This window comes from Hypomesus transpacificus, chromosome 25 (genome assembly GCF_021917145.1).
Source record: "Hypomesus transpacificus isolate Combined female chromosome 25, fHypTra1, whole genome shotgun sequence".
Taxonomy (NCBI): Eukaryota; Metazoa; Chordata; class Actinopteri; order Osmeriformes; family Osmeridae; genus Hypomesus; species Hypomesus transpacificus.
This window is the reverse complement of record NC_061084.1, coordinates 32,444-53,442: the sequence shown is the minus strand read 5'-3', so window position 1 is coordinate 53,442 and position 20,999 is coordinate 32,444. Positions and strand designations below refer to the sequence as shown.

The 20,999-nt window shown below is 44.1% G+C and overlaps 3 protein-coding genes and 1 long non-coding RNA gene across 6 annotated transcripts; 1 reads left to right on the top strand and 3 right to left on the bottom strand.

Moving 5' to 3' along the window:
• Positions 1-221: 221 nt before the first annotated feature.
• Positions 222-2,945, bottom strand: LOC124487193 (cornifelin homolog B-like). Of its 3 annotated transcripts, none has more exons than XM_047049341.1 (5): positions 2,764-2,945; positions 2,580-2,662; positions 2,001-2,121; positions 1,672-1,826; positions 222-1,062 (listed from the first exon to the last, which is right to left on the bottom strand). In XM_047049341.1, the coding sequence occupies exons 3-5, from the start codon at positions 2,104-2,106 to the stop codon at positions 940-942; spliced, it is 384 nt and encodes a 127-aa protein (XP_046905297.1). In that variant the 5' UTR covers positions 2,107-2,121; positions 2,580-2,662; positions 2,764-2,945; the 3' UTR covers positions 222-939. The 3 variants fall into 3 exon arrangements, with proteins under 3 accessions (XP_046905297.1, XP_046905296.1, XP_046905298.1); XM_047049340.1 differs by having other exon boundaries at positions 2,580-2,636; XM_047049342.1 differs by lacking the exon at positions 2,580-2,662.
• A 590-nt stretch (positions 2,946-3,535) lies between these two features.
• Positions 3,536-8,924, top strand: LOC124486994. The gene is made up of 3 exons (XR_006958321.1): positions 3,536-3,793; positions 3,918-4,005; positions 8,844-8,924. It is a non-coding gene; the product is annotated as an uncharacterized LOC124486994 (long non-coding RNA).
• Positions 5,355-8,835, bottom strand: LOC124486993 (placenta-specific gene 8 protein-like). The gene is made up of 4 exons (XM_047048952.1): positions 8,713-8,835; positions 8,340-8,468; positions 7,666-7,820; positions 5,355-5,926 (listed from the first exon to the last, which is right to left on the bottom strand). Exons 2-4 carry the CDS (start codon positions 8,464-8,466, stop codon positions 5,756-5,758), a joined length of 453 nt encoding a protein of 150 aa, XP_046904908.1. The 5' UTR covers positions 8,467-8,468; positions 8,713-8,835; the 3' UTR covers positions 5,355-5,755.
• Positions 8,925-13,208: 4,284 nt separating the features above from the next.
• Positions 13,209-20,702, bottom strand: cldn7a (claudin 7a). The gene is made up of 4 exons (XM_047048951.1): positions 20,194-20,702; positions 16,769-16,933; positions 15,696-15,780; positions 13,209-15,481 (listed from the first exon to the last, which is right to left on the bottom strand). The coding sequence occupies exons 1-4, from the start codon at positions 20,693-20,695 to the stop codon at positions 15,319-15,321; spliced, it is 915 nt and encodes a 304-aa protein (XP_046904907.1). The 5' UTR covers positions 20,696-20,702; the 3' UTR covers positions 13,209-15,318.
• Between the last annotated feature and the right edge of the window lie 297 nt (positions 20,703-20,999).

Genomic DNA, 20,999 nt, shown 5'->3' with positions numbered 1-20,999 from the left:
TCATTTGTCCACTTGAGTTTTCTAGTTATGGAACAGAAGGCACTCACCTGGTCACTCACCTAAACTCAGGGTGTGGGAGCATCGATTACTAAGCTGGCTCAACATTAAACCTTCAGCAGAATGGAGGAACTCTGACCGGAACGGTGTTTATTGGCATGAGTGTGGTTTGCATGGAATTGTACATCCTTAGATTGTTTTACATCATGGTGAAAAGGCGTAAGTCTCATACAGATATATTTTATTACAATAAATGAGATACAGGAATAAATATTTTAAACATAGTGGTTCTGTAATGTTTTTTAAGAAGAGGCTGTCTGGATGAGTGATTTGTTATTTGAACATGTTTACAGAAGTGTATTTTACATAGACCAAAGAGTACCAATGGATGGGGCAAGCATCAGCAAAATATTTATTCTAGGTTAAAGTCTTTGTGTTAAATATATATCTGCTTCAACAATATTCAATATTTTCACAAAGGTTTTACTCTAAATGCTGAGCTTTACTGTACAGTATCAGCAGAGCATGGAAGCAAAGAGAATGGATACATTATCCAACTGAATAATTACCAGAACAGCTCATTAGTAAAATAGCGATGTTGAAGGGGTAGGTTAGGCTGCACAAGACTAGACAGGATTCGCTGGGAATGGGCTGGACAGGTGCACCATCAGGATACAGGATCTGTCTGTGAACAGTGTGGCGTGACAGTGTGACTGGAGGAAAGAGACACACCAGACCCAACTGATCGGAGATCCGCCACATGTGGGATGTGAGTCTTGACGTTGGCAGTGCGTGTGATGACGACAGTGTGTGTGAGATGTGTCATGGTTACCAGTGGAGATGACACAGAACCAGTGGTAACAGATAGGGCAGTGTGTACACAGCTATCCAGCTTGTGTGTTTATGATGATGAAGATGATGATGATAATGATGACCAGGTTCTTAGTGAGGCCGTGTATTGATGAGGGTGATGGGTTGCACTCTGGTCTTCATCTCTCGAGACATTTGACACCAGGTACAGGGCAAACAGAAGACGGAGTACAGACAGTCATTACATAGGGTGCCCTGAAAGAGAGAGAGAGAGAGGGTTAAAGAGATAAAAAGAGAGAGAGAGAAAGATAGAGAGTGAGTGAGATAAACAGAAAGGAGAGTGTTTGTGTGAGTGAGTAAGAAAGAGAGAGATAGAAAGAAAGAGTCTTACAGACAATTCCTTTACAACCAGTATCGACAACCCTGATGCATTGTTAAGAACAATGAGCAGAAACTAGGTGGGTAACCAAATAAAGAAAATGATGTTTCAGAGCCCTTCTCTGACCAAAGTCTTCCAGTCAAACAAACAGATCTTGCAAAACTTGTGTGTTATCTGTCGACGTGGGCAAGGCTCCTTTATGTTTAAAAGGTTGGTGGAACAGGTTTGGTTGGTTCCGGGTCAGATGAAAGGTAAGTGAAATGCCTTAGACCAGGAGAAAGACACCATCCACATGAAAATATATTGGAGGTACACAAGTAGATAAATAAAAATAACACAATTCACGTCAAATCACGGTGTAGGGCTGCTACTGTGTGAACAATCTGAGAACAAAACATTTAAATTGAGAACAATCTCAATTTAAATGTGAAGGAAGAAAGTGAAAAATACATGAATCGAGGTGTGTGTGTTCTGTTTGTCCTCACCTCGATGCCGTAGCGATGGCGTAGAGAAGCTCTCAGGGACATGGTGGCGGGGGGGATGGCTCCGAACCAGTCAAGCAGCGGCAGACACAGACACTCTCCTGCTTCCTTCGCTGTGATACATGCAAAGCAAGGGAAGCACCAAAACGCCAAACAGCCTGGGGGGAGAATGTTTCATGAGTTTCTTGGTGGGTCTTTTTTTTACTGTTATTCTTTCTTTGTTGTTTGTCCTTTCTCTGTTTCAAACATGCACTTGCACCTTTGTGCATACAGCCTAGACACACACACACGCTCACACAGGTGTGCATAGACTTCCACAAGGTTAAGCTTACAAGATTTCATGTCTTTAGTGCAGTCACAGATGCCTGAGCTCCATTGGTTGGATGTCGTTGCCATGGCGAATGCCTGGGGCTGTTGAATGACCATCTTTGTAGTCATGTTGAAGTGAAGATTCTGTGGAGTCAAGTTATAACAGTATGACAGATGACCAACAACCAGTTCAGATATAATTTACTGTAAGACTGTTATGCCATACATACCGCATCTTTGATTATGGCAACATTACAGTACATTATTAGTGCTTTAAACAATTTTGTGAATAACAATTCATAATAATATCATGAATGTATTCCTTTCGTGCAAATAAGTTGACCATTTTTGAGAGAATGATACATTTGGGAACACTTTACATTAAGGTAACATGAAATATATAACTACAGAGCAATACTTATAGTAACAACATAGTAGTTACATAAGAAAGGCTACATGTTTGCAATACCTTAAGTTATTACACAAACGAGTCTTGGTTACATAATAGCTACTGCAGCGTACTGTAAAGTGTCACCACAAAATGTCACTCAACAAGTGTAATTGTAACAGCGTCTTAGTTAACAACAGTTATTCCAAATTACCTTATCAGTAGTTATGTAGTAGGTAGTAGTTGCTACAGTTCATGCTGAAGCTATAGTCTTACACATGGAACAGGAAGAGACAGCTGTTTCATGTAAATTCTCATCAAAACATTTAAGCAAAACACCACAAGAAAGTTCTACATGCCTGCAGTCCCTAGCTTAAAGACATCATACAATTTCATACCTGTGTATTTTCCCGAGGAGAAGCTGGAGAGAAGAGTCTAGAAGGGAAGACACTGAACCCAGGAGACTGAAGGGTGCTGTTTTATAGAATGAGAAACTCTTAGGCTGACACACTGGTTTAGCTCATACCCAGACTGGTGTTCATCTGGTTCATCCAGTTTTTATTGAAAGAATACATTCGACTCTCAGATCATCCCTGCCCTACACACTTCATTTCCATAGGTATCGCCCCAGAAACTCAGTGCTATCTTTTGTACCTCACCTCAAATCCTTTTAGGGGGTGTTCCTCATTGTCACAACCGTCAAAGAACTGTCAATGTCTGACTTCAAAGGTGATTTTTGTGAAAGTGACACAGTAACAGGATTTATCCTGTCATAGGACTCAGTTCTGTACAGAACTATACCACAAATACTTAGGTTGTCCTTATTGGACTTTTTCTAGCGGATACATTCAATGCATTTAGTCATGCATGGCCCACTTGGCTGTGATGATCTTTTGCTAGAAACCTAGTTAATTCAACTAGACTCTTGTTTTATGGCCAAAGCTTCAACCTTTTTACATACGGCCATGACATCATCACCATCCACTGCTTCAGTCAAATATGTCAATAACATAAAATATTTTGTGAGTTGTTTATAAAAAGGTGTTTCTTTGAAATAGAGGGAGGGTCTTAGCAAGGTTGCTAAGCTACCCCCAAACAGGAGGGCAGGTGTTCACCCTTATCTATATGTCCGTTGTCCATACAGATGGTAAAGGAAAATAATGTCTCCTATTACAGATACGTTTGCTCTGGTGATGGCAGAGAATCTTGGCCGAGAGCCCAGAGCTGTGGAAACATCCTTTGACCTTGGGTTGTACAGACAGTACTAAGGATTTGTCAGATGTTGACAAAAAGAAAGCCAAGTTCACCTGGACAGGTAGCATTCCATGTCACTTGTTTCATACTGGGAACTAGCAGTAAAGCTTAATTCACTAATAAGTGGCGAGACAAAACCAGACAGACTGTACCTAATTTCACAGCCTTTTTCATGTAAGCTGAGCTTTCTGAATGTAATACAGATACTCTAGTCATATTTAATATTTTAAGCGTCAGGTACCACTTGATAAAAAGTAAATCATCATGCATGCCTGATCAACTAATCCTGCTGTTGCAGTAAGACAGACTGCTGCCAACCACTCAATGGCTCAGCTAAAAGTCTTACAACAATGTAGAAGTAGTCGATGGGAAATCTGTCCAGTCAGGTATGTGATGATCCCTTTACCCAACATGCCAGCTTGAAGACCTTAGAATGGTCACATGTTTGGGATCTTGTTATCAGAAGAACACGCCAGGCAGGATGGTTGTGTTTTTCATGCTTGGTGTTGACAACTTTACATGCTAGCTAGTACTAATCTTGTGAAATATTTGAATGACAATGACGCCTCATGCAACTGCAAGCTGCTCCTTTGGCTATTCTGAAAACCTCACCCTTCACAACCTTGTTTGGTAGCCAGGGGTTTCTCTCCTAGTGGTCAGCACTTGGCTAACCTAAGGTAGCCAGTCAGTGCGAAAAACCAGTTAACTCACATTATTGCCAGCCAGCTACAGAATTAACTTTTTGGAAAACCTGTTCTAATGTACTTTTTTAAAACTCTTTTCTACTCTTTCATCATATTAAGTCACTTAAACTTGACAGACTAGTTCCTGATAGCATGAATAAGACTGGTCACACTGAAACAGAAACGTCAAAGTTGTGTAAATCTATTCCTTCTGTTTTTCTGTTCTGTTTTCTGAATGCAAACAAAACTTTCTGTCACTTGTCACTTGCTCATTTCAAAGAAAACGGACAAAACGCAAACAGATTTTTTTGAATTTTAAAAGAAGGCAAGAAATACCAAAACACAATCACCACTAATGAAAATCTGCGGCTCATACAATACAAGCTCATGACAAGAATATATTACACAAGATCAAAAATAAATACATTTGATGCCTCTTTCTCCCCTGTTTGGGTCAAATGTGGCATATACAAGGAAACAATTATACATGCCTCCTGGGAAGGTGAGAAGGTCCGCAAGGGATGGTTAGAGATTCAAAAATGGATGACCACTACTTGTAGAGTCAAATTTGAACTCACAGGCATGAGATGCATTTCAAAATACAGATACACTTAAATATCCCATTGGATAGATGATCATATTTTCCGCTTCGGTGTATAAAAAGTTCATCTTAAAGGATTGGAAAGGCTCCGAGGCCCCATCATTACAGTTATGGAAGGGTCTAATGAAATACTATTTAAGTATAGAAAGATCAATGTTTGAAGACCGGAACAGAAGGCGACAATTTACAGTAATGAGGTGTGGCAGGACTTCTTGAAGCATTGTACATTTAAAAGCCAAGCAATAGGGAATAGGTGGGGTGTCTGAGAGCTGGGAACCATGTGTGTGTGTATGTGTGTGTGTGTGTGGAGGGGGGGGGGGTGATTGTGTGTGTGTGTGTGTGGAGGGGAGGGGGGGGTGTTTGTGTGTGTGTGTGGAGGGGGGGGGGTGATTGTGTGTGTGTGGAGGGGGGGGGGTGTTTGTGTGTGTGTGTGGAGGGGGGGGGGTGATTGTGTGTCAAGAGGGTGTGTGAGCGGTGGGAGGGTGTCTGAGGGCGGGTGACGGTCTGTGTGGCGGGTATGAATGTGTGAATATGAGTGTGGTAAAAACCATAGGGAGGTGTATAAACTGTAAAACATTACAAAGTATGCTGATATCTGTATTGCCTCTTGTGTCTAATAGTAAAAAGAATTATTAAATAGAAAAAGAAATGCAAAAATCACCCAATCAATAGTCGTTTGCAGTTCATATAGAGGTCAAACGTAAGGTAGAAGGTGTAGTAGACTATTAGACGTGGGTGATATAACCAACCATAGATGTGGGAGGGGACCAAGTTAAGGAGTTTGAAGCTAATTAGTTCAATGATATAATTGTGCCCATGTGGTCCAGGCTCATTTGTCAGATCCTGCCTCTTCTAAATCAAGTGCGCCCCCTGCAGGGAGGTGAGAGCGATGTATTGGACCGAGGAGAAGGAGGAGGGGGAGTTGTGATAGACTGCTGCTCGTCTTTTGAGCTCACGGGAGATCTGGCACCAGGAGAGTGGGTAGCAACAGCAACCGTAGAAACAGTCACTCCACACTCCCCCCTGTAAAACACAACACAACCACACTGATCGTTAAACAGAACACAGTTGCAATGAGTATAGAGTGACACAATTTATAGTCTTTCTGGTTTTGTTAGACAAGTGAAGTTTATTCTCAACCGATAGTTGACAAGTCAGTAAAGACATGTGCTTTTATCTGCAGAATAGTGTCTTATGGTGGCAGAACTGCAGTACTGCAGATGTGACGGTCCCATTGAGGTCATCCATGAATTAATCATTTGTTTAATCATAAGAGCTGGAATGAAACCTATATGGTTATATGTGACATGCCAGATTATGTTATCAAGCACCATGATCTGTACAGCTGTTGTGTTAGCTAGTTATTTTGCGTCGTGCCTAACAACTCCCCTTACCTGTTCTAAAATCAGCGCAAAACACGGCCTCTTGGGGCTTATTGCTTTTCTAAAACTGTTACTACAAATATTTGATATGGTTTCATAAATAAAAACAATTAGAAACCAAATAGTTTAATAATAAACAGTCATTCTTCCGCCACTACAAAGTATAGTTCCTACATAAATTGTTACCACGCAACAGTCAGATGGACATCTTTGCCGTTCTTCACGGTGGCATAAAAGTCGATGCGCAGTTATGTGGAATGTTAAAGAATGTTATGAGGACAACCTGTGAGGTTATGCTGGAATTTACAACGGCATGGAATGCGATATAGCCAATCACAATCAAAGATGGGAACAACCAGTTTTAGAATGTACATTTTAATACTATCACATATTTTAGTAGGTAAAAAGGCCCTCTCAAACCACATGTATCAACATATGCGTAGGATTTGTCCTAAGAATAGTCTCCTATTCATCCTGTGACCAGCAGCTTCTTTCAGGGCCTGCATGCTTCCCACACCACCTCTCTGGGTCAGCATCAGCTCCTATAGCAAGTCTCAGACTACTGCCAACTTCTTTCCTTTGCTGTTATTCTCTCTCTTCTTCTGTGTCTTCCTTCCTCTCTTTCAGTCTCTCTATCTCATCATATCTCTCTCTCTCTTTCTCTCTCTCTCTCTCTCTCTCTCTCTCTCTCTCTCGCTACATTAACTACGAATTATTCTCTCTCTTCTTCTGTGTCTTCCTTCCTCTCTTTCAGTCTCTCTATCTCATCTTATCCTTCTATCTTTCCATCTCTCTCTGACTCTCTCTCTCTCTCTCTCTCTCTCTCTCTCTCTCTCTCTCTCTCTCTCTCCCTCCCCCAATCTCTGCATCTTTTTATTTTGTGATATCTCCCCAAGTCTCCTGGCTCCAGCACGCCATGCATGTCATGGCTGACGGCAGGTTGTGGACCACATCCAGTACACAAGCTGCCCCCGTCTCTGGGAAACTGATGCAGATCAGAGCTGGTGGATCAGGTAGCCAGGAGCTGGAGCAATGTTGCCAAACAACCAGTTTCAACAACACCTACTCTGGAATGTGTGTGGGCTAATCATCCCTTAAAGCCGCAGTATTATCCAGTTACAATGCCATTCCTTCTGGTTCATGCAACACACAAGATGGTCTTTGTGCAGTGGTTGTATTAAAATCAACACACTGTACACCATGGAAAGTTGGCAATGCAAAGAATGCTATATTTTTTTTAGGGGGGAGGGGGGGAGATTCTTTGAATCATTTGGGGATTGTGTGTGTGTAGTAAGCATCATCTAACCTGTAAAAGCACCACTGCCATGTAATTACGGTTCGTTTTTCTAAGGGTAAGACCAATGCCACCTGTGTGTGTACCTGGATGCCGTATCGCTCTCGGACAGAGGCTCTCATGGCCAGAGAGGCAGCAGGCACACAGCTGATGCAGTCCAGCAGAGGCAGGCAGGGACACGTCCCCACTGACCAAGCCACCTTGCTGGTGTACAGAGGCAGGCAGCACAGCGCGAAACAGCCTGGAAACACACACACACACGTAAACATCACACACAAACACACGGACACCGTTGGTCTTCTGACCTATTGTAATCAGTTACTCCCAGTGGTGGAGTGTGTTCATGTGTGGGTTACAGAGTAAGAGGAAATGTTTACTGAAATATTCACACCTTGTTAGTCAAGAGTTACAGAAGACACTCGGAATCTGGCCTAGTAAGACTTAGTACACAATAAAATAGGTAACCTATTCAGGCAGAGACAGAGAGAAAGAGTAAAAGACAGAGAAAGAGAGAGGGTGAGAAAAAGTGGGAAAACATGTGAGTGCATGAATAACAGATGAAGAGAGAAAAACGGGGACAGAGTGACAAAGAAAATGAAGTAGTGAGCAAGACAAAAAAACTGAGAATAAGACAAGTAAACAGACAGACAGAGAGAGAGACAGAAAGAGAGAGAGAGAGAGAGAGAGAGAGAGAGAGAGAGAGAGAGAGAGAGAGAGAGACAGACAGACAGACAGACAGAGCGCTCCAGCAGGCTCTTACTGTCTCCCAGGTCCTGGTGGCATTCACAGAGGCCGGTGCTCCAGTGGCCTTCCTGGGCCGGGCTCCCTGGCTGTTCCCTCACCACCTGGAGCTGGGGAGAGGAGAGGAGGAGGGCCTCTCTGTCCATCTCTGCCCAGGGCGCAGAGAGAGACAGACACACACACACACAGCTACAGGGTGGCTGTCTGTTCTTACAGTATATGTGTCTTTACAAACCCTAACCCTAACACCTAACTATGTGTAATTCGTTAATTTAGGATAGGAAAGATGACACCCTTACTGTTCGGTAATGTTTTGGTCATGAACAAAAATGTAAATGGTTAGAGAGCTGCCGATCTAGGTAAAAGATTAACAACTGAAGGTACATTACTACCTGCTGGAATGTCTCCGAGCTGCCAGATAAACCAAATGGAAGTTGACTTCTATCTTTCTGCCTCTGCTCTTTCTATCTCTTGTGATCTCTATCTAACACGCTCTCTCTCTCTCTTTCTCTCTCTTTCTCAGATGACTGGTCATCCTGTCATCCAGCCTGTTATCTCATCTTGTTATCTCCCTGTTGCTCCAGTGTTGTGTCAACACTAAACATCCACAAAGGGGGAAAAACTCTCCTGTTCTCATGAGAATCCAAACGGAACTGGTTTTGGTTCATTTATACACAGGTGACTGTTCTTTTCAATTCATTCTACTTCATAGGATTCTATAAGACCTGTTCCTAAGTTCCTTCTGGACCTACACAGCTTCACCTGAGGCATGCTGCTCTACATTTCATATTCTTCGCTGAGACGCCCCTATACCGGCTGTGATTTTCCATTACCATTGTGTGTACGTGACTCCGTGTGTATGTGTGAGTGTGTAATTGGAAGTGTGTGAGTGTGTGTGTTTATCCCTTGAGTGGTGTTTATATTTGTGTCACTCACCCAATGGTCTGATGGACCCACAATATTATTGGAGTTTTACATCAATAAAGACATAACACAGCAGCCTACCAATTAATTACCAACATCAATTTCACAAGTTGAATCATCTGCTTTAGAAATGATTTGTTTATTAAAATTGACATTGGGTAACTTTGACAACACGAGAGAATTGTGTTTATTTTGTTCATTTGACCTTTATTTTGACAGGGTGTTACAGTGACACCCATGGCTGTTATTATGAAACCAAATACACATCAGTATAAGAGAAGGATTAAACAACACAAATAATTGAAAACATAAAAACAAACAAAAAAACATCAAATGACCTTGTTAAAGCATTCAAAAGGCCTTACAGTGACCACCATATTGCTGAAGATATCATCTTAGAAAAAAGGGATAGAAGAGGGGCGCCTAGCGAAGGGTTTACATGCTTTCTTGAAGAGGGATTCTATGAAGACACAGACAGACAGACAGACAGACAGACAGATGTTAGTTGACAAGCGTCAGTAGCAAACCAATTCACAAAACCAATTTCTCTTGTGTGCTCCTCTGCACCCTCTCACTCACCTTGCCCGAGTGTTTTACTGCACATGCATTTCTTCACATCTTCTATCTCCTTCCAGGTTTTCGGGATGCCTGGCTTGCGACATGTCTCTTTTCCAACAAGAACTGAGAGCAGAGAGAGCATTGTTACAGTAGAGCCATCCAGTTACTCCTTCAATTCCAATACACACCGAACATGAATCATCAGTTTTATTCGACTCCGTAATTGTGATACACACCAAACACAAATCTATCTAAATGACTCCTTCATTATGATACTCATCAAGCTGAGAGACGGGCACTCACCTTGACATCTGCACCCGTGCCGTACTAAGGGCCTTTGGGAAGGGTCGACAGTGTACACGAAAGGCAGTCTGGCAGATGACACTATAGAAGAACATAATATGAAGCACACCATGGATAGGTAGGTCAGGTGTGTTCCATTTACATGACAGTTTGTCTTTACAGAACTGGTCCGCAACGTTTTCCTCACAGTGGGTGACGGTCAAGTAAAACCTCTCCCGGTCAAGTATTAACAAATAGCAACTGAATTATAGTGAAAAGTCAAGTTTATCCTGGAATTAGGTAGCCCATGTCCTTATTTTAGGCAATGTTGTCTGTGGGTGGGAGGCATCACATAGGCCTACAACATGTAAAACAAATGGTTTGATTGTACATGAAACAAATTGCACATACAATGACTGAATACTGACCACCTCATGCAGAGCAAGATGCAATAACGAAACACCAATACACGCAGCTAAATGACAACATCTACATTTCTGTGCCATATATATATATATATTAAAATAATACCTGTGTTTTCACTCCAGATGGAAGTTAGGATGACCAGCAGCAAAGCAACAGAGATTTGCTTGGACATGATGTCAGCGGTTAAGTCGTTTGTCTGCTTCTGAGGTGGGATCTGGGGGTAAGTGGAGGGATTAGGGTTTTATTCCATCTCAGATATCAATGTGACCCACCCCCTCACCTCCTATTCACCTGTAAGGCTGTCTCATTCTAATGGGAGGTGGAGGTAGTAGGTGGGGGGTGGGGGTGGGGTGGTGGTGTGGTGTTTCTGCTCTGATGATGGGTTCGAACAAGTCCTGCTCCAGGTTCTTTGCTCCACTGCGCATTAGTTTACCCGTGGCATGCCCCATAGTGATAGCGAATTTTGAGGGCCTACGTCAGCACACACAGCAGCCTAAACACTCTTGCCTTTATTCGTCCCACAATGGGGAAATTCGGGATTATTATCATAGACTAAATTAGTTACTACATGCTGCGTTGTTAGATTTTCGCAGGTCATTGTTCTAAATTAGTTTTGCTCACGGAAATTTGTATTAAAATGGTAGTAACCTAATTTGTTACCTACTGGTAAATAATTGTGCATGTCACTACTAAGACTTTGATAAATGCTCGAAATATGACTTCTGTGTTGGCATATTTCATCACAACGGTCACCTAGTTGTTCATTAGGCTGACAGCTGAGTCATAATGTTTATGTTCATGCGCACATACACTTCGCGAGGTTAGTGTTTACATGTGGGTGTACACAAATCTGCCAATCGTGTACTCATTCTGTGCCATATAAAAGTCCTTGCGATGACGTACTTGGTCCATAAGTGACTCAGACGCAACACAAGGAAATCCCCAGTGAGAGTAACGACGAAATGTGCTTCTCCTTTAAGTTGAGGCTTCCTGAGTGTCACTCCAAGGGATCTGATAAACAACAACGCCGTATTACGGAGTCAGGTCGTCTTTGAGAAGGAATTTAATCGAAATATAACGCGAAAATCTCAAAGGTAAGACTACTGATTATAATGGGTATAGGCGAAATGGTTTCATGGTATAATGTTGGAAACAGCATACGCTACAAGTGTAAAGAAACGTACATTTATTTAGATACAAGTGGATCTAGAAACTCGATATGACATTTTAAGAATTAGTTGACTTGCTAGAATAATATCAAGGTATGTCCAACATATGGGCATACAGTGGAATTATATGTTGATTAGTAGCCTATGTAAGAATTATGTAAGTGCTCATTCGTTCTTTCTACATTCCGTTCGTAACAAGCTATGAACCCTAATAATAACATTCAAGTTTGTATAATTGACAATCAATTGGTTGTCATACCAAGTAGCTTGTTTTTAATTGCACCTAGAGCATTAGTTGATATTTCAGTGGTTTCTGCCTCTACAATTCACAGTTTATCGTTTATCGGCACTGCGGAAGTGAAGACTATCGAGCCGTAAAAAAGGACATTTTGTGGACATCTAGTGGACATAACGACAAAGCACAGGCTCAGTGTAGCAGAGATGTACGGAGTGTCCAGGATACCCGAATTGATCCCAGCAAATGGCCCGCGGCAGCCCAACGCAGCGGGCCAGTATAATCCAGGACATTCTCAGGTGGCTCTCAACGGACACGGTGTGGTAGCCAACCCGCAGAGACTTGGCCAGCGAGCACCTAAACTCGGACAAATCGGCAGATCTAAGAAAGGTAAGCAAAGCCAGATGAGCACCTGTTTTTCTTTGACTAGAAGTGCGACCAGAGGTGTTGAAAACCTGGCATACCTATATATCCAAAATGACAAATGTTCTCCTAAACACTGTCATCCAAAGGAATTCTCAGCATTACAGCCTAGTCTCCCAGACCAATAAGAGGCATGAGTACCATTCTGTAAATCTGTCACAAGTGCAGCTTATTCGACTGTTTCTTCTCTCTTCCAGTTGACCTGGGGGACGAGGATCTGGATGACCTCATGAACAATAACGGACAGTGTCCCGTTCTCTCACCCATCTCTTAAACGTACGTCGGCCGTGCCAAACACGCCGCCAACCCCCCCCCCCCCCCCGCAACCCCCCTCCCCCCTTCTTCTCCCCCTTGGGGACGCCAAAACTCCAATCAGAAATGGCCTTGGATCTTTTCAAGTGACCTTTTAGGGAAGCTCTCTGCAACATGGCACAGCACAGAAAGTGACCATCCTGTGGCTGGAATTCTACTCCTTTGCATTGATGGCTTGTTTAATGTCTCTAAAGTATCAACTGTTAAGCTGTGAATGAACTGAATGTGTGAATGGCTGACTTTACTTTGCCCTACCTTGGCAGTAAACATGGGGTTTGTGGGACAGGGCAGCATACTTAAATCTATTGAGCTTCTCGAGCTACGTTTATGAAGTCTGCACTGGTTAAATGAGGTAATTCTAGAACTATGGTTGGCTGGTAGAAAGCTAGCCACAGTTTAGCCACTGTTTCCTCGAGTTGGGTGTTTCGTGTCGGAAGGACAACTGTTAACGTTTAACGTTCAAGTGGAACATTGGGTTCAGATTGTGGTTTCAATCTCTGTGGTACTCTTAAACCAGGTGTACACTTTCTGTGGAATGTTTATAGTTTTTTTGAGAATGTTTTCTTCAAGATATATAATGATTAATTTATTGTTGTAAAAGAAATACTTTAGTATTCTTAGTAAGTTTGGTTTATTACTCTGTAAAAAAAAAGAAAAGAAAAAAAGATGACAAAAGGCCGTTATTTTAAACATATCTTGGAATATGTTGTGTTCTTGTTGAGTTATGGTGTAACAATTTGCACTTTGTTACTTTTGTACACTATGTGTTCAAACTTACCATATTTCTATGCATGGAGTCTATTGAAGCATCAAAATAATTAGAAACCAGTTTCCAGTTTCAAGGGCTACTCTCTGAATATTTGGACTAAGTTCACCAAATCAGTGTCTTTAAAGGGTCCTTATCAGTGACTCCATTGTTTTATCCTGTTTATGTTGGTCACTAGGGACCCTGCACATATCAACTGTTAAGCCCCACCCTCAGTCTCCTGCAGGGATGTGATTGGATGTAAAAAAGGGTTCTGAAGGTTAATAACAATTTAGTTTGTTACCAAGAACTATGACCTATGAACTATGCAGTTCATAGGTCAGACTTCAGGACTGCTTGCCCGATTGCGCTGCACTGTTTGATGGAGTGGTTGGTTTGTAAATTGTGAATATTTGCATGATGATGGTGGCTTTCTTGCATCATGCTTTGTTAGAAATAAAAACAATGCCTGTGGTATTTTCAGAGCTGTGTTTGAGTCCCTGCCTGCCTCATTTATGGTGTAAGTGTAATTATAATTCCACACGTTTGATATCGCAATGTGTTTTTATATTCCAGAAATGTTGCTTTAGGGTATACTTAAACAGTATATCAACAATTATACGGAGAGAGAATAACAACAATAAAAGTATACCTATCCTTCATGATACATGTCAATTGGTTGGTCATAAAAATGGTAAAAGACAAAAACATGTAGGATGCACGGTTCTTAAAAAAAAGAAAGTTTTTCAGAAATATCTTCATTCAACAACAGTTTTTCCAACACTCAGTTCCTTTAAGAATCTCATTCAGGCAAAAACAGTCAGTTGAACTTTCACCTTGTACATCTCACACATAATATTCACTTTTTTCGAAAACCGAAGCCACAGAGCTAGTCTCGGCTACACTATTATTGAGCTATGCTGTTGGAGAGCTACATTTTACATTAGACAAACATTTTCCTACATTCTCAACATCGAATCCAAGGAAACACAATATAAAAGACCAGGAACTTGTGTTGAGAGTTACAGTAATACAACACCCACTCCATGTGACATTAAAGACACCTGCAGTGCGAGGGTGACTGTGTTGAGAAGTATTTCATATTAGGACAGGGCTTGTAACAGCCCACTATGAAATCTCTGTGTGTGGGTGTACTGTGTGTGAGTATACTGTGTATGTGTGTGGGGGTACTGTGTGTGTGTGTGTTTGTGTGTAATCTGTGGTAAGTAGCTGGTGCGATTCACCTTATCCTGTAAAGTCAGAGCTAGCATGAGGCACCGTGTCGGAATACAATATCACTGTATCTCCACGGTGTGAAGTCACACCTAGTTTCCGCTAAGCGCTATTGGTAAGGCTACGTCTGGTAAATACTGTGTAAAACGTCAACACATGAGTGAACAGTTTCCTCTTCGTGGATATCACTGTAACCCCTGAGCTTGTTGAGTAGGAGGTGCCCCTGCAAACACCACAGTTTAATTGATTACTCTCAATTACACTGGGGAAAGCTAATCGCTGCTGTTTTCTCACGGGGGGCTGCGACTGTTGGCCTAGACACGCCATCTTGGCTCCGATACAAGCCGACGTCCGCCCTAAGAACCTGTCCATTAATACGAGGGGGATCCAATTATAATGTGTTCGTGAGGTCCACTGGTAAACAATTGTGGAATGTTTGGAGGGGACGAGAGACACCATTTGAAATAAGGGTGAGAGCCGTGGTGGTCGCTGAAAGTGTCGAGGGGCTATCTGTTATTGCAATAATCACATCCACTAACTCTTTCCAATGACGCATATCCCCAACTGTCCTCAATGCAAAGTGTAACAAGGCACACACCGCTCCGTGGCCTACCAATAGGGGGGGGGGAAATCTGTCATCTTGACTTTGCATTTGTTCCGGTCAGTTCTGGGCCGAGGCAGCAGGGGGAGCTCACACATACTCCTTAGTGCTGCTGGGGGCACGGGCGGCGCTCATGGGTGGGTACTTGGACACCTGCTTTCTCCTGGGACAGGAAGAGGCCAGCATGGCCCCCCCGAGCACATCCAGAAGGGAGCCCCCCCAGGCGATAAAGATGGCCGCTCCAAACTCGAACCTGAGCGGGGGCGAAGGAGAAGAGGGAGAGTGAGACACAAAGGAGGGGAAGACGGACTCCCGAGAGGCTTCTCTGGAGATGTGTTCAAGGTAAGGGATCAATAATATAGAACCCCAACGGTTGAAGGAAACAGCTCAAAACGAGAAAAAAACAGTACGGCTCGTTGATAGATGAACCCCTGAACAACCACCACGTGAAGCGCACGGTCACTCACTTGGTGTTGACAGGCGTGTAGGGGTTGTAGAAGGCGCGGATGACGTTGTGGGCGAACCAGGAGCAGGCTACGATGGCACACAGAGCTGGAGGATGGACCACACAGGCAGACGCACACAGAGACATCAGACAAACAGACATGAGAGAGATGAGTTCCTCTCCTAGACCTCATTAAGAGAATTAAAGACTTGTGACCTTTGAAGTGACCAGGGAGGGTGGCTGCCTACAGACCCTCCATTATGAGACTTCTACAGTCTTTCATCCTCTTTGACTTATTAAGAACCCGGTGAAGACCTTTTATGTGACAGAGTCTATAGCACAACTGCTCTCATTCACTACAGATGACCTTTGACCTGTGCAGGGCTTGGGGCTGTAGGTGGGAGGGTTTCTAGTCGGAGGACCTAATGTCCTCTTCAAGTTCAGAACAAACGGGCCAAGATCTGAGGAGCTTCCCTTGATGTGCAGCCTGTACAGAGGGTCAATAGGCACAGATCTCTGTCTGGCTTGGATGTGATCTTACATAAGAAACAAGTAGGACAGCCTTGAGTTTTTCAGGCTGGATCAGGAAATGTTAGACCTTTCACTTGCTAAACAGAATGACCTGATGCCAGTAATACAGACTTCCCGTACGGTGATACTATAAACATACTCATAGGACTCCAACTCGCGGGCCCTTGTTTAGCTGACTAATCCACGCACAGCCATTTTTAGACGTACTACACCGGAGTCATGACATGCTGAAAGTGATTATCAGCCTGTCACTCCCCTTCTATCTCCCTCCGACCCCCCTGAATCCCTCCCTCCCTCCATCTTTCTTCCTCTACCCCCTCCCTCCCCCTCTATCTCCCTCTACCCCCTCCCTCCATCTATCTCCCTCTACCCCCTCCCTCCCCCATCTATCTCCCTCTACCCTCTCCCTCCCCCATCTATCTCCCTCTACCCCCTCCCTCCCCCATCTATCTCCCTCTACCCCCTCCCTCCCTCCCCCCCTCTATCTCCCTCTACCCCCTCCCTCCCCCATCTATCTCCCTCTACCCCCTCCCTCCCCCTCTATCTCCCTCCATGGTTGCTCACCTCCCACCAGCAGTATGATGCCACCAGTCATGGCGACGCGAGACTTGCGGACTTTGTCGCCCGCTCCACAGGTGGTGCACTTCATGCCCATGCACGCCACGCCCAGGCCGGCCACGGAGACGATGATGCCCACGATCATGAGGGCGCGGGTGGCCTGGAGGGCACCTGGGATGGGAAAGGGGGGGGGGGGGGGGCGGCGGGGGGGGCGGGGGGGTAGAGAGAGAAGGAGAGACTATGAAGGAGAATTCGAGAAGGGAGTAGCATGACGTTGAGCGAAAAGGAGGGTGAGATACAGTAAGGGATGCATAGAGACATAAACACTGACAACTCTAAATACAGCTGCTGTACGTAACAGATAAGTAAATACGTTCAGCAGAGAGAGAGAGAGACAGAGAGAGAGAGAGACAGAGAGAGACAGAGACAGAGACAGAGAGAGAGAGAGAGAGAGAGAGAGAGGGAGACAGAGACAGAGAGAGAGAGAGAGAGAGAGAGAGAGAGAGAGAGAGAGAGAGAGAGAGAGAGAGAGAGAGAGACAGAGAGAGAGAGAGAGGGAGACAAAGACAGAGAGAGAGAGACAGAGAGAGAGAGAGAGAGGGAGGGAGAGAGAGAGATAGTGAGGGGGACAGAAGAAAGGTCTCTTAATAAACACAGTGCAATACATCAGGGATGTTTTATGTGTGTGTCCTAAGATTGTGAGTTACATTCACATTAGGCTGTCAGTGGAACTTGAATGTGTGTTTGTCCTGGAACCACAGGCCTGGGACACACACACACTCCAATCTGCTGTTGTTTAAAGGGGGTGGGGGGGGGGGGGATTCTATGGAGTTAGATTAGTTTCATAATTCAAACAAACGCAACACGATTCAAACAAATTTAACACGATCCAAACAAACGTAACACGATTCATACAAACATAACACGATTCAAACAAACAAACGTAACACGATTCAAACAAACGTAACACGATTCACAAATGTATTTCGTGATTCACAATTGTAACGCGATTCACAAATAAATGACCCTATTACATTCGTTTGCAACCTGACAAACACAAGTTACAAATCCCTGCATTCGTTGGTGTGAATCCTTGCATTCGTTCGTGTGGATTTTTGGAACTTTCCTGACGCGCTTTGAGCCACAAATGCATTTTTTCTAAAAGATATCCTCAGCAGCCTATCAGATCGTCTCTTCCAATTTTAGCCAATCACCGGAGAATGTCTAATATGGGTAGACGGGCTCTGCGTTAGCCTAGGAAACACGGAAAATGACTAAACATGAATCCTGCCATTCTCAACAATATTTAATCAGGTATGATCATCGGTTTAATAAGATTAACAAGCAATATTTCACCTACATGCTACCAGACGACATTGCTCATTATCTGAAGGAGACGATGTCCGTCATTATGGCAGGTTGTTGAAGTCCACATAGACACGTTAATATGATTGGCTAAAATTGGAAGAGACGATCTGATAGGCTGCTGAGGATATCTTTTAGAAAAAATGCATTTGTGGATCAAAGCGCGTCAGGAAAGTTCCAAAAATCCACACGAACGAATGCAAGGATTCACACCAACGAATGCAGGGATTTGTAACTTGTGTTTGTCAGGTTGCAAACGAATGTAATAGGGTCATTTATTTGTGAATCGCGTTACAATTGTGAATCACGAAATACATTTGTGAATCGTGTTACGTTTGTTTGAATCGTGTTACGTTTGTTTGTTTGAATCGTGTTATGTTTGTATGAATCGTGTTACGTTTGTTTGGATCGTGTTAAATTTGTTTGAATCGTGTTGCGTTTGTTTGTTTGAATTATGAAACTAATCTAACTCCATAGGATTCTGGTGAAAGCCCAACTGTCACAGGCCTAATCTGTCACCCCCCCTTATAAAACTAACACAGGCAGAGCCCCTCCACTCGCTCTGTCCACCTAGAACCAGTCTGTGCCAGTCCTGGCCACCACCCCCCCCCCCCCTCCCCCAGGGCACATAGAGAGAGGGGGGGGGTGAGAGATAGGAAGATAGGGGAAGAGAGAGGAACGAGAAAGAGCTAGATAATGAGGGGGAAAAGACTGGTACAGAGAAGGAGAGGTAGTAAAACCATGGGGTGAGAGGGCTCATTAGAGCGAGCGAGGGATGGAGGGTGGAGCGAGAGAAGAAGAAGAAATACCTCTCTCCCTGCTGCATTCATCCCAAACAATGGAGGCTCCTTTCCAGATTCATGAAAACAGGCCCAGAATGTCACCTCACCTCAGTGCCCCCCCGCCCCCCCCACACACACCACCACCACAACAATCCTCAACCCCTTTTTCCCTGCTTCTACACCCAGGACCCCCCCCCCACCACCACCACCAGTACCACCACCACCACCCAACACACACACTCCAAGAACTGCTATCAGGTGCAGTCAAAACTGGTTGAGACCGGAAAAAGAGTAGGGTGTGTGTCTGTCTTTCTTTTCACCCCTAAAAGGAACCTAATTTGAAACTTGGTAGAGGGGGGTCGAGTAGTAGGGCGGCACCCAGATTGGAGAGGATACTAAGGGTTAAGGTGAAAGGGATGGAAAGGGGGTGTGTGTGGGGGGGGGGGGCTGAATTCCCACACAGGGTATCCTAGTGGTGCTGTCTCTATGGCTACACCCTCGACTGGGGGCACGATGCTGGAACCATAAATAAAGGTCCCTTCCTGGCACCCTTCATGCCCATGCATCAGCTGTGCTCCTGGGCCTGGTCGATGTGGGTGGAGGGGCTCTGGGAGGACAGGCGGCTCCAGAGCGTCAGGGGAGGAGGGCCGAGCTGGCGGTCAACAGCCAGGGACTGAGAGGAGGCTGTCGGTCACCTGACTGGAAACTCCCCCGAGGGCGGAGGGCCAGAAAGCGAGTGTTGGAGAAGCGGAGAAGTGGGTTTGGAATTAGAGTTCCAGTACGCGCCCCATCATGTGCTTGATGGAAGTCCTAGTGGGATGTGTTGTGAGTGACACATCAGATACTGTATGTGCTGATGTAAACATGACCTGTGGGACTGAACAATAGCGATGTTAAAAAGTCCTACCAGTGTCACACTAATAAGGAAAAACGGTATAACTTAAGAGGAAACGATAGCCCACTGTATGGTAATACAGCAGGCGATTAGAAAGGAACAGAAGAACAGCCGACCCTGACCCGAGGTGACTAGAGTGCACAAGTGACACCAGCCAGCTCTATTAGGGCACCTTTCATTACAACAGTTACGGCAATTACCAGTTGACCATTGATTTGAATCTTAGTGTCAGACCTTCCTATTCCTAAAACAAACAAAATCAACTGCCAATTTGCGGCACCAACTGTGCGCCCCGTGCTCATTTTACGCACTGTGCTCTAAGAGTGCCGCCCATAGCGGTTGGATGGGTTATATTTAACGATGCTTTAATGTAATATATTTATACTTACTATCAAGCTGCAGAATCGAGTCGTAGACTTTACATTGAAGTTGTCCGGTGCTGTGAGAAGCACACGACATCCATAGTCCCTGATACAAAGCTACCGCCGTGATGATGTTGTCTCCGATATACGCAGACATCTTCCACTGAGGAAGCATGGTTCCCACAATGAGCCCGATGACACCGATGAGAGATAGGGCAAATCCTAACAGCTGAATCCCAGTGCTTGCCATCTCGAAAACACAAACCTCGACTCGACAACTATAGATGGTTTTGCTAAAGAAGTTCCTTGGTTTGCTATTTAAACAATTATGAAATCCCTTGCGTGGTGAGTCCAAAAGAGGCAGTTGAGCTTTTATTGTCTGAAGTCTATATCCTTCAGATAAATTGTCAAGTACCCTTACTAATGCAGCAAAATATCGCGCAGTCAAGGTATAGGAAGGTTGTCGAGGAGCGTGGAGGACTTGGTATCTGCGTGTGCGAATAGAGATGTTACTACTAGTGAGAGGCATATATGAGGTCTTGATACCTCCCTTCTAAGATTTTGCTCGAAGGACCAGACTACGTCACAGCCAGTAGGCTACCGACCCCTGACTCACAACAGCAACAGGTTATTGCCATGTATATTACAGTCGCAGTAGAGCGCAAGTTCCCATACCACACCGACGGTATCCAGGCTATTTTTAAAGGTGTTTCTCTGCTTTCCCAGCAGACATTAGACATCTCAAACTTACCTCACAAGTACCAGGTACCAGCAGCTCAACCGAAATGCCTACACACGCGTTCCAACAATTTAGGGTTATATACTGACAGACG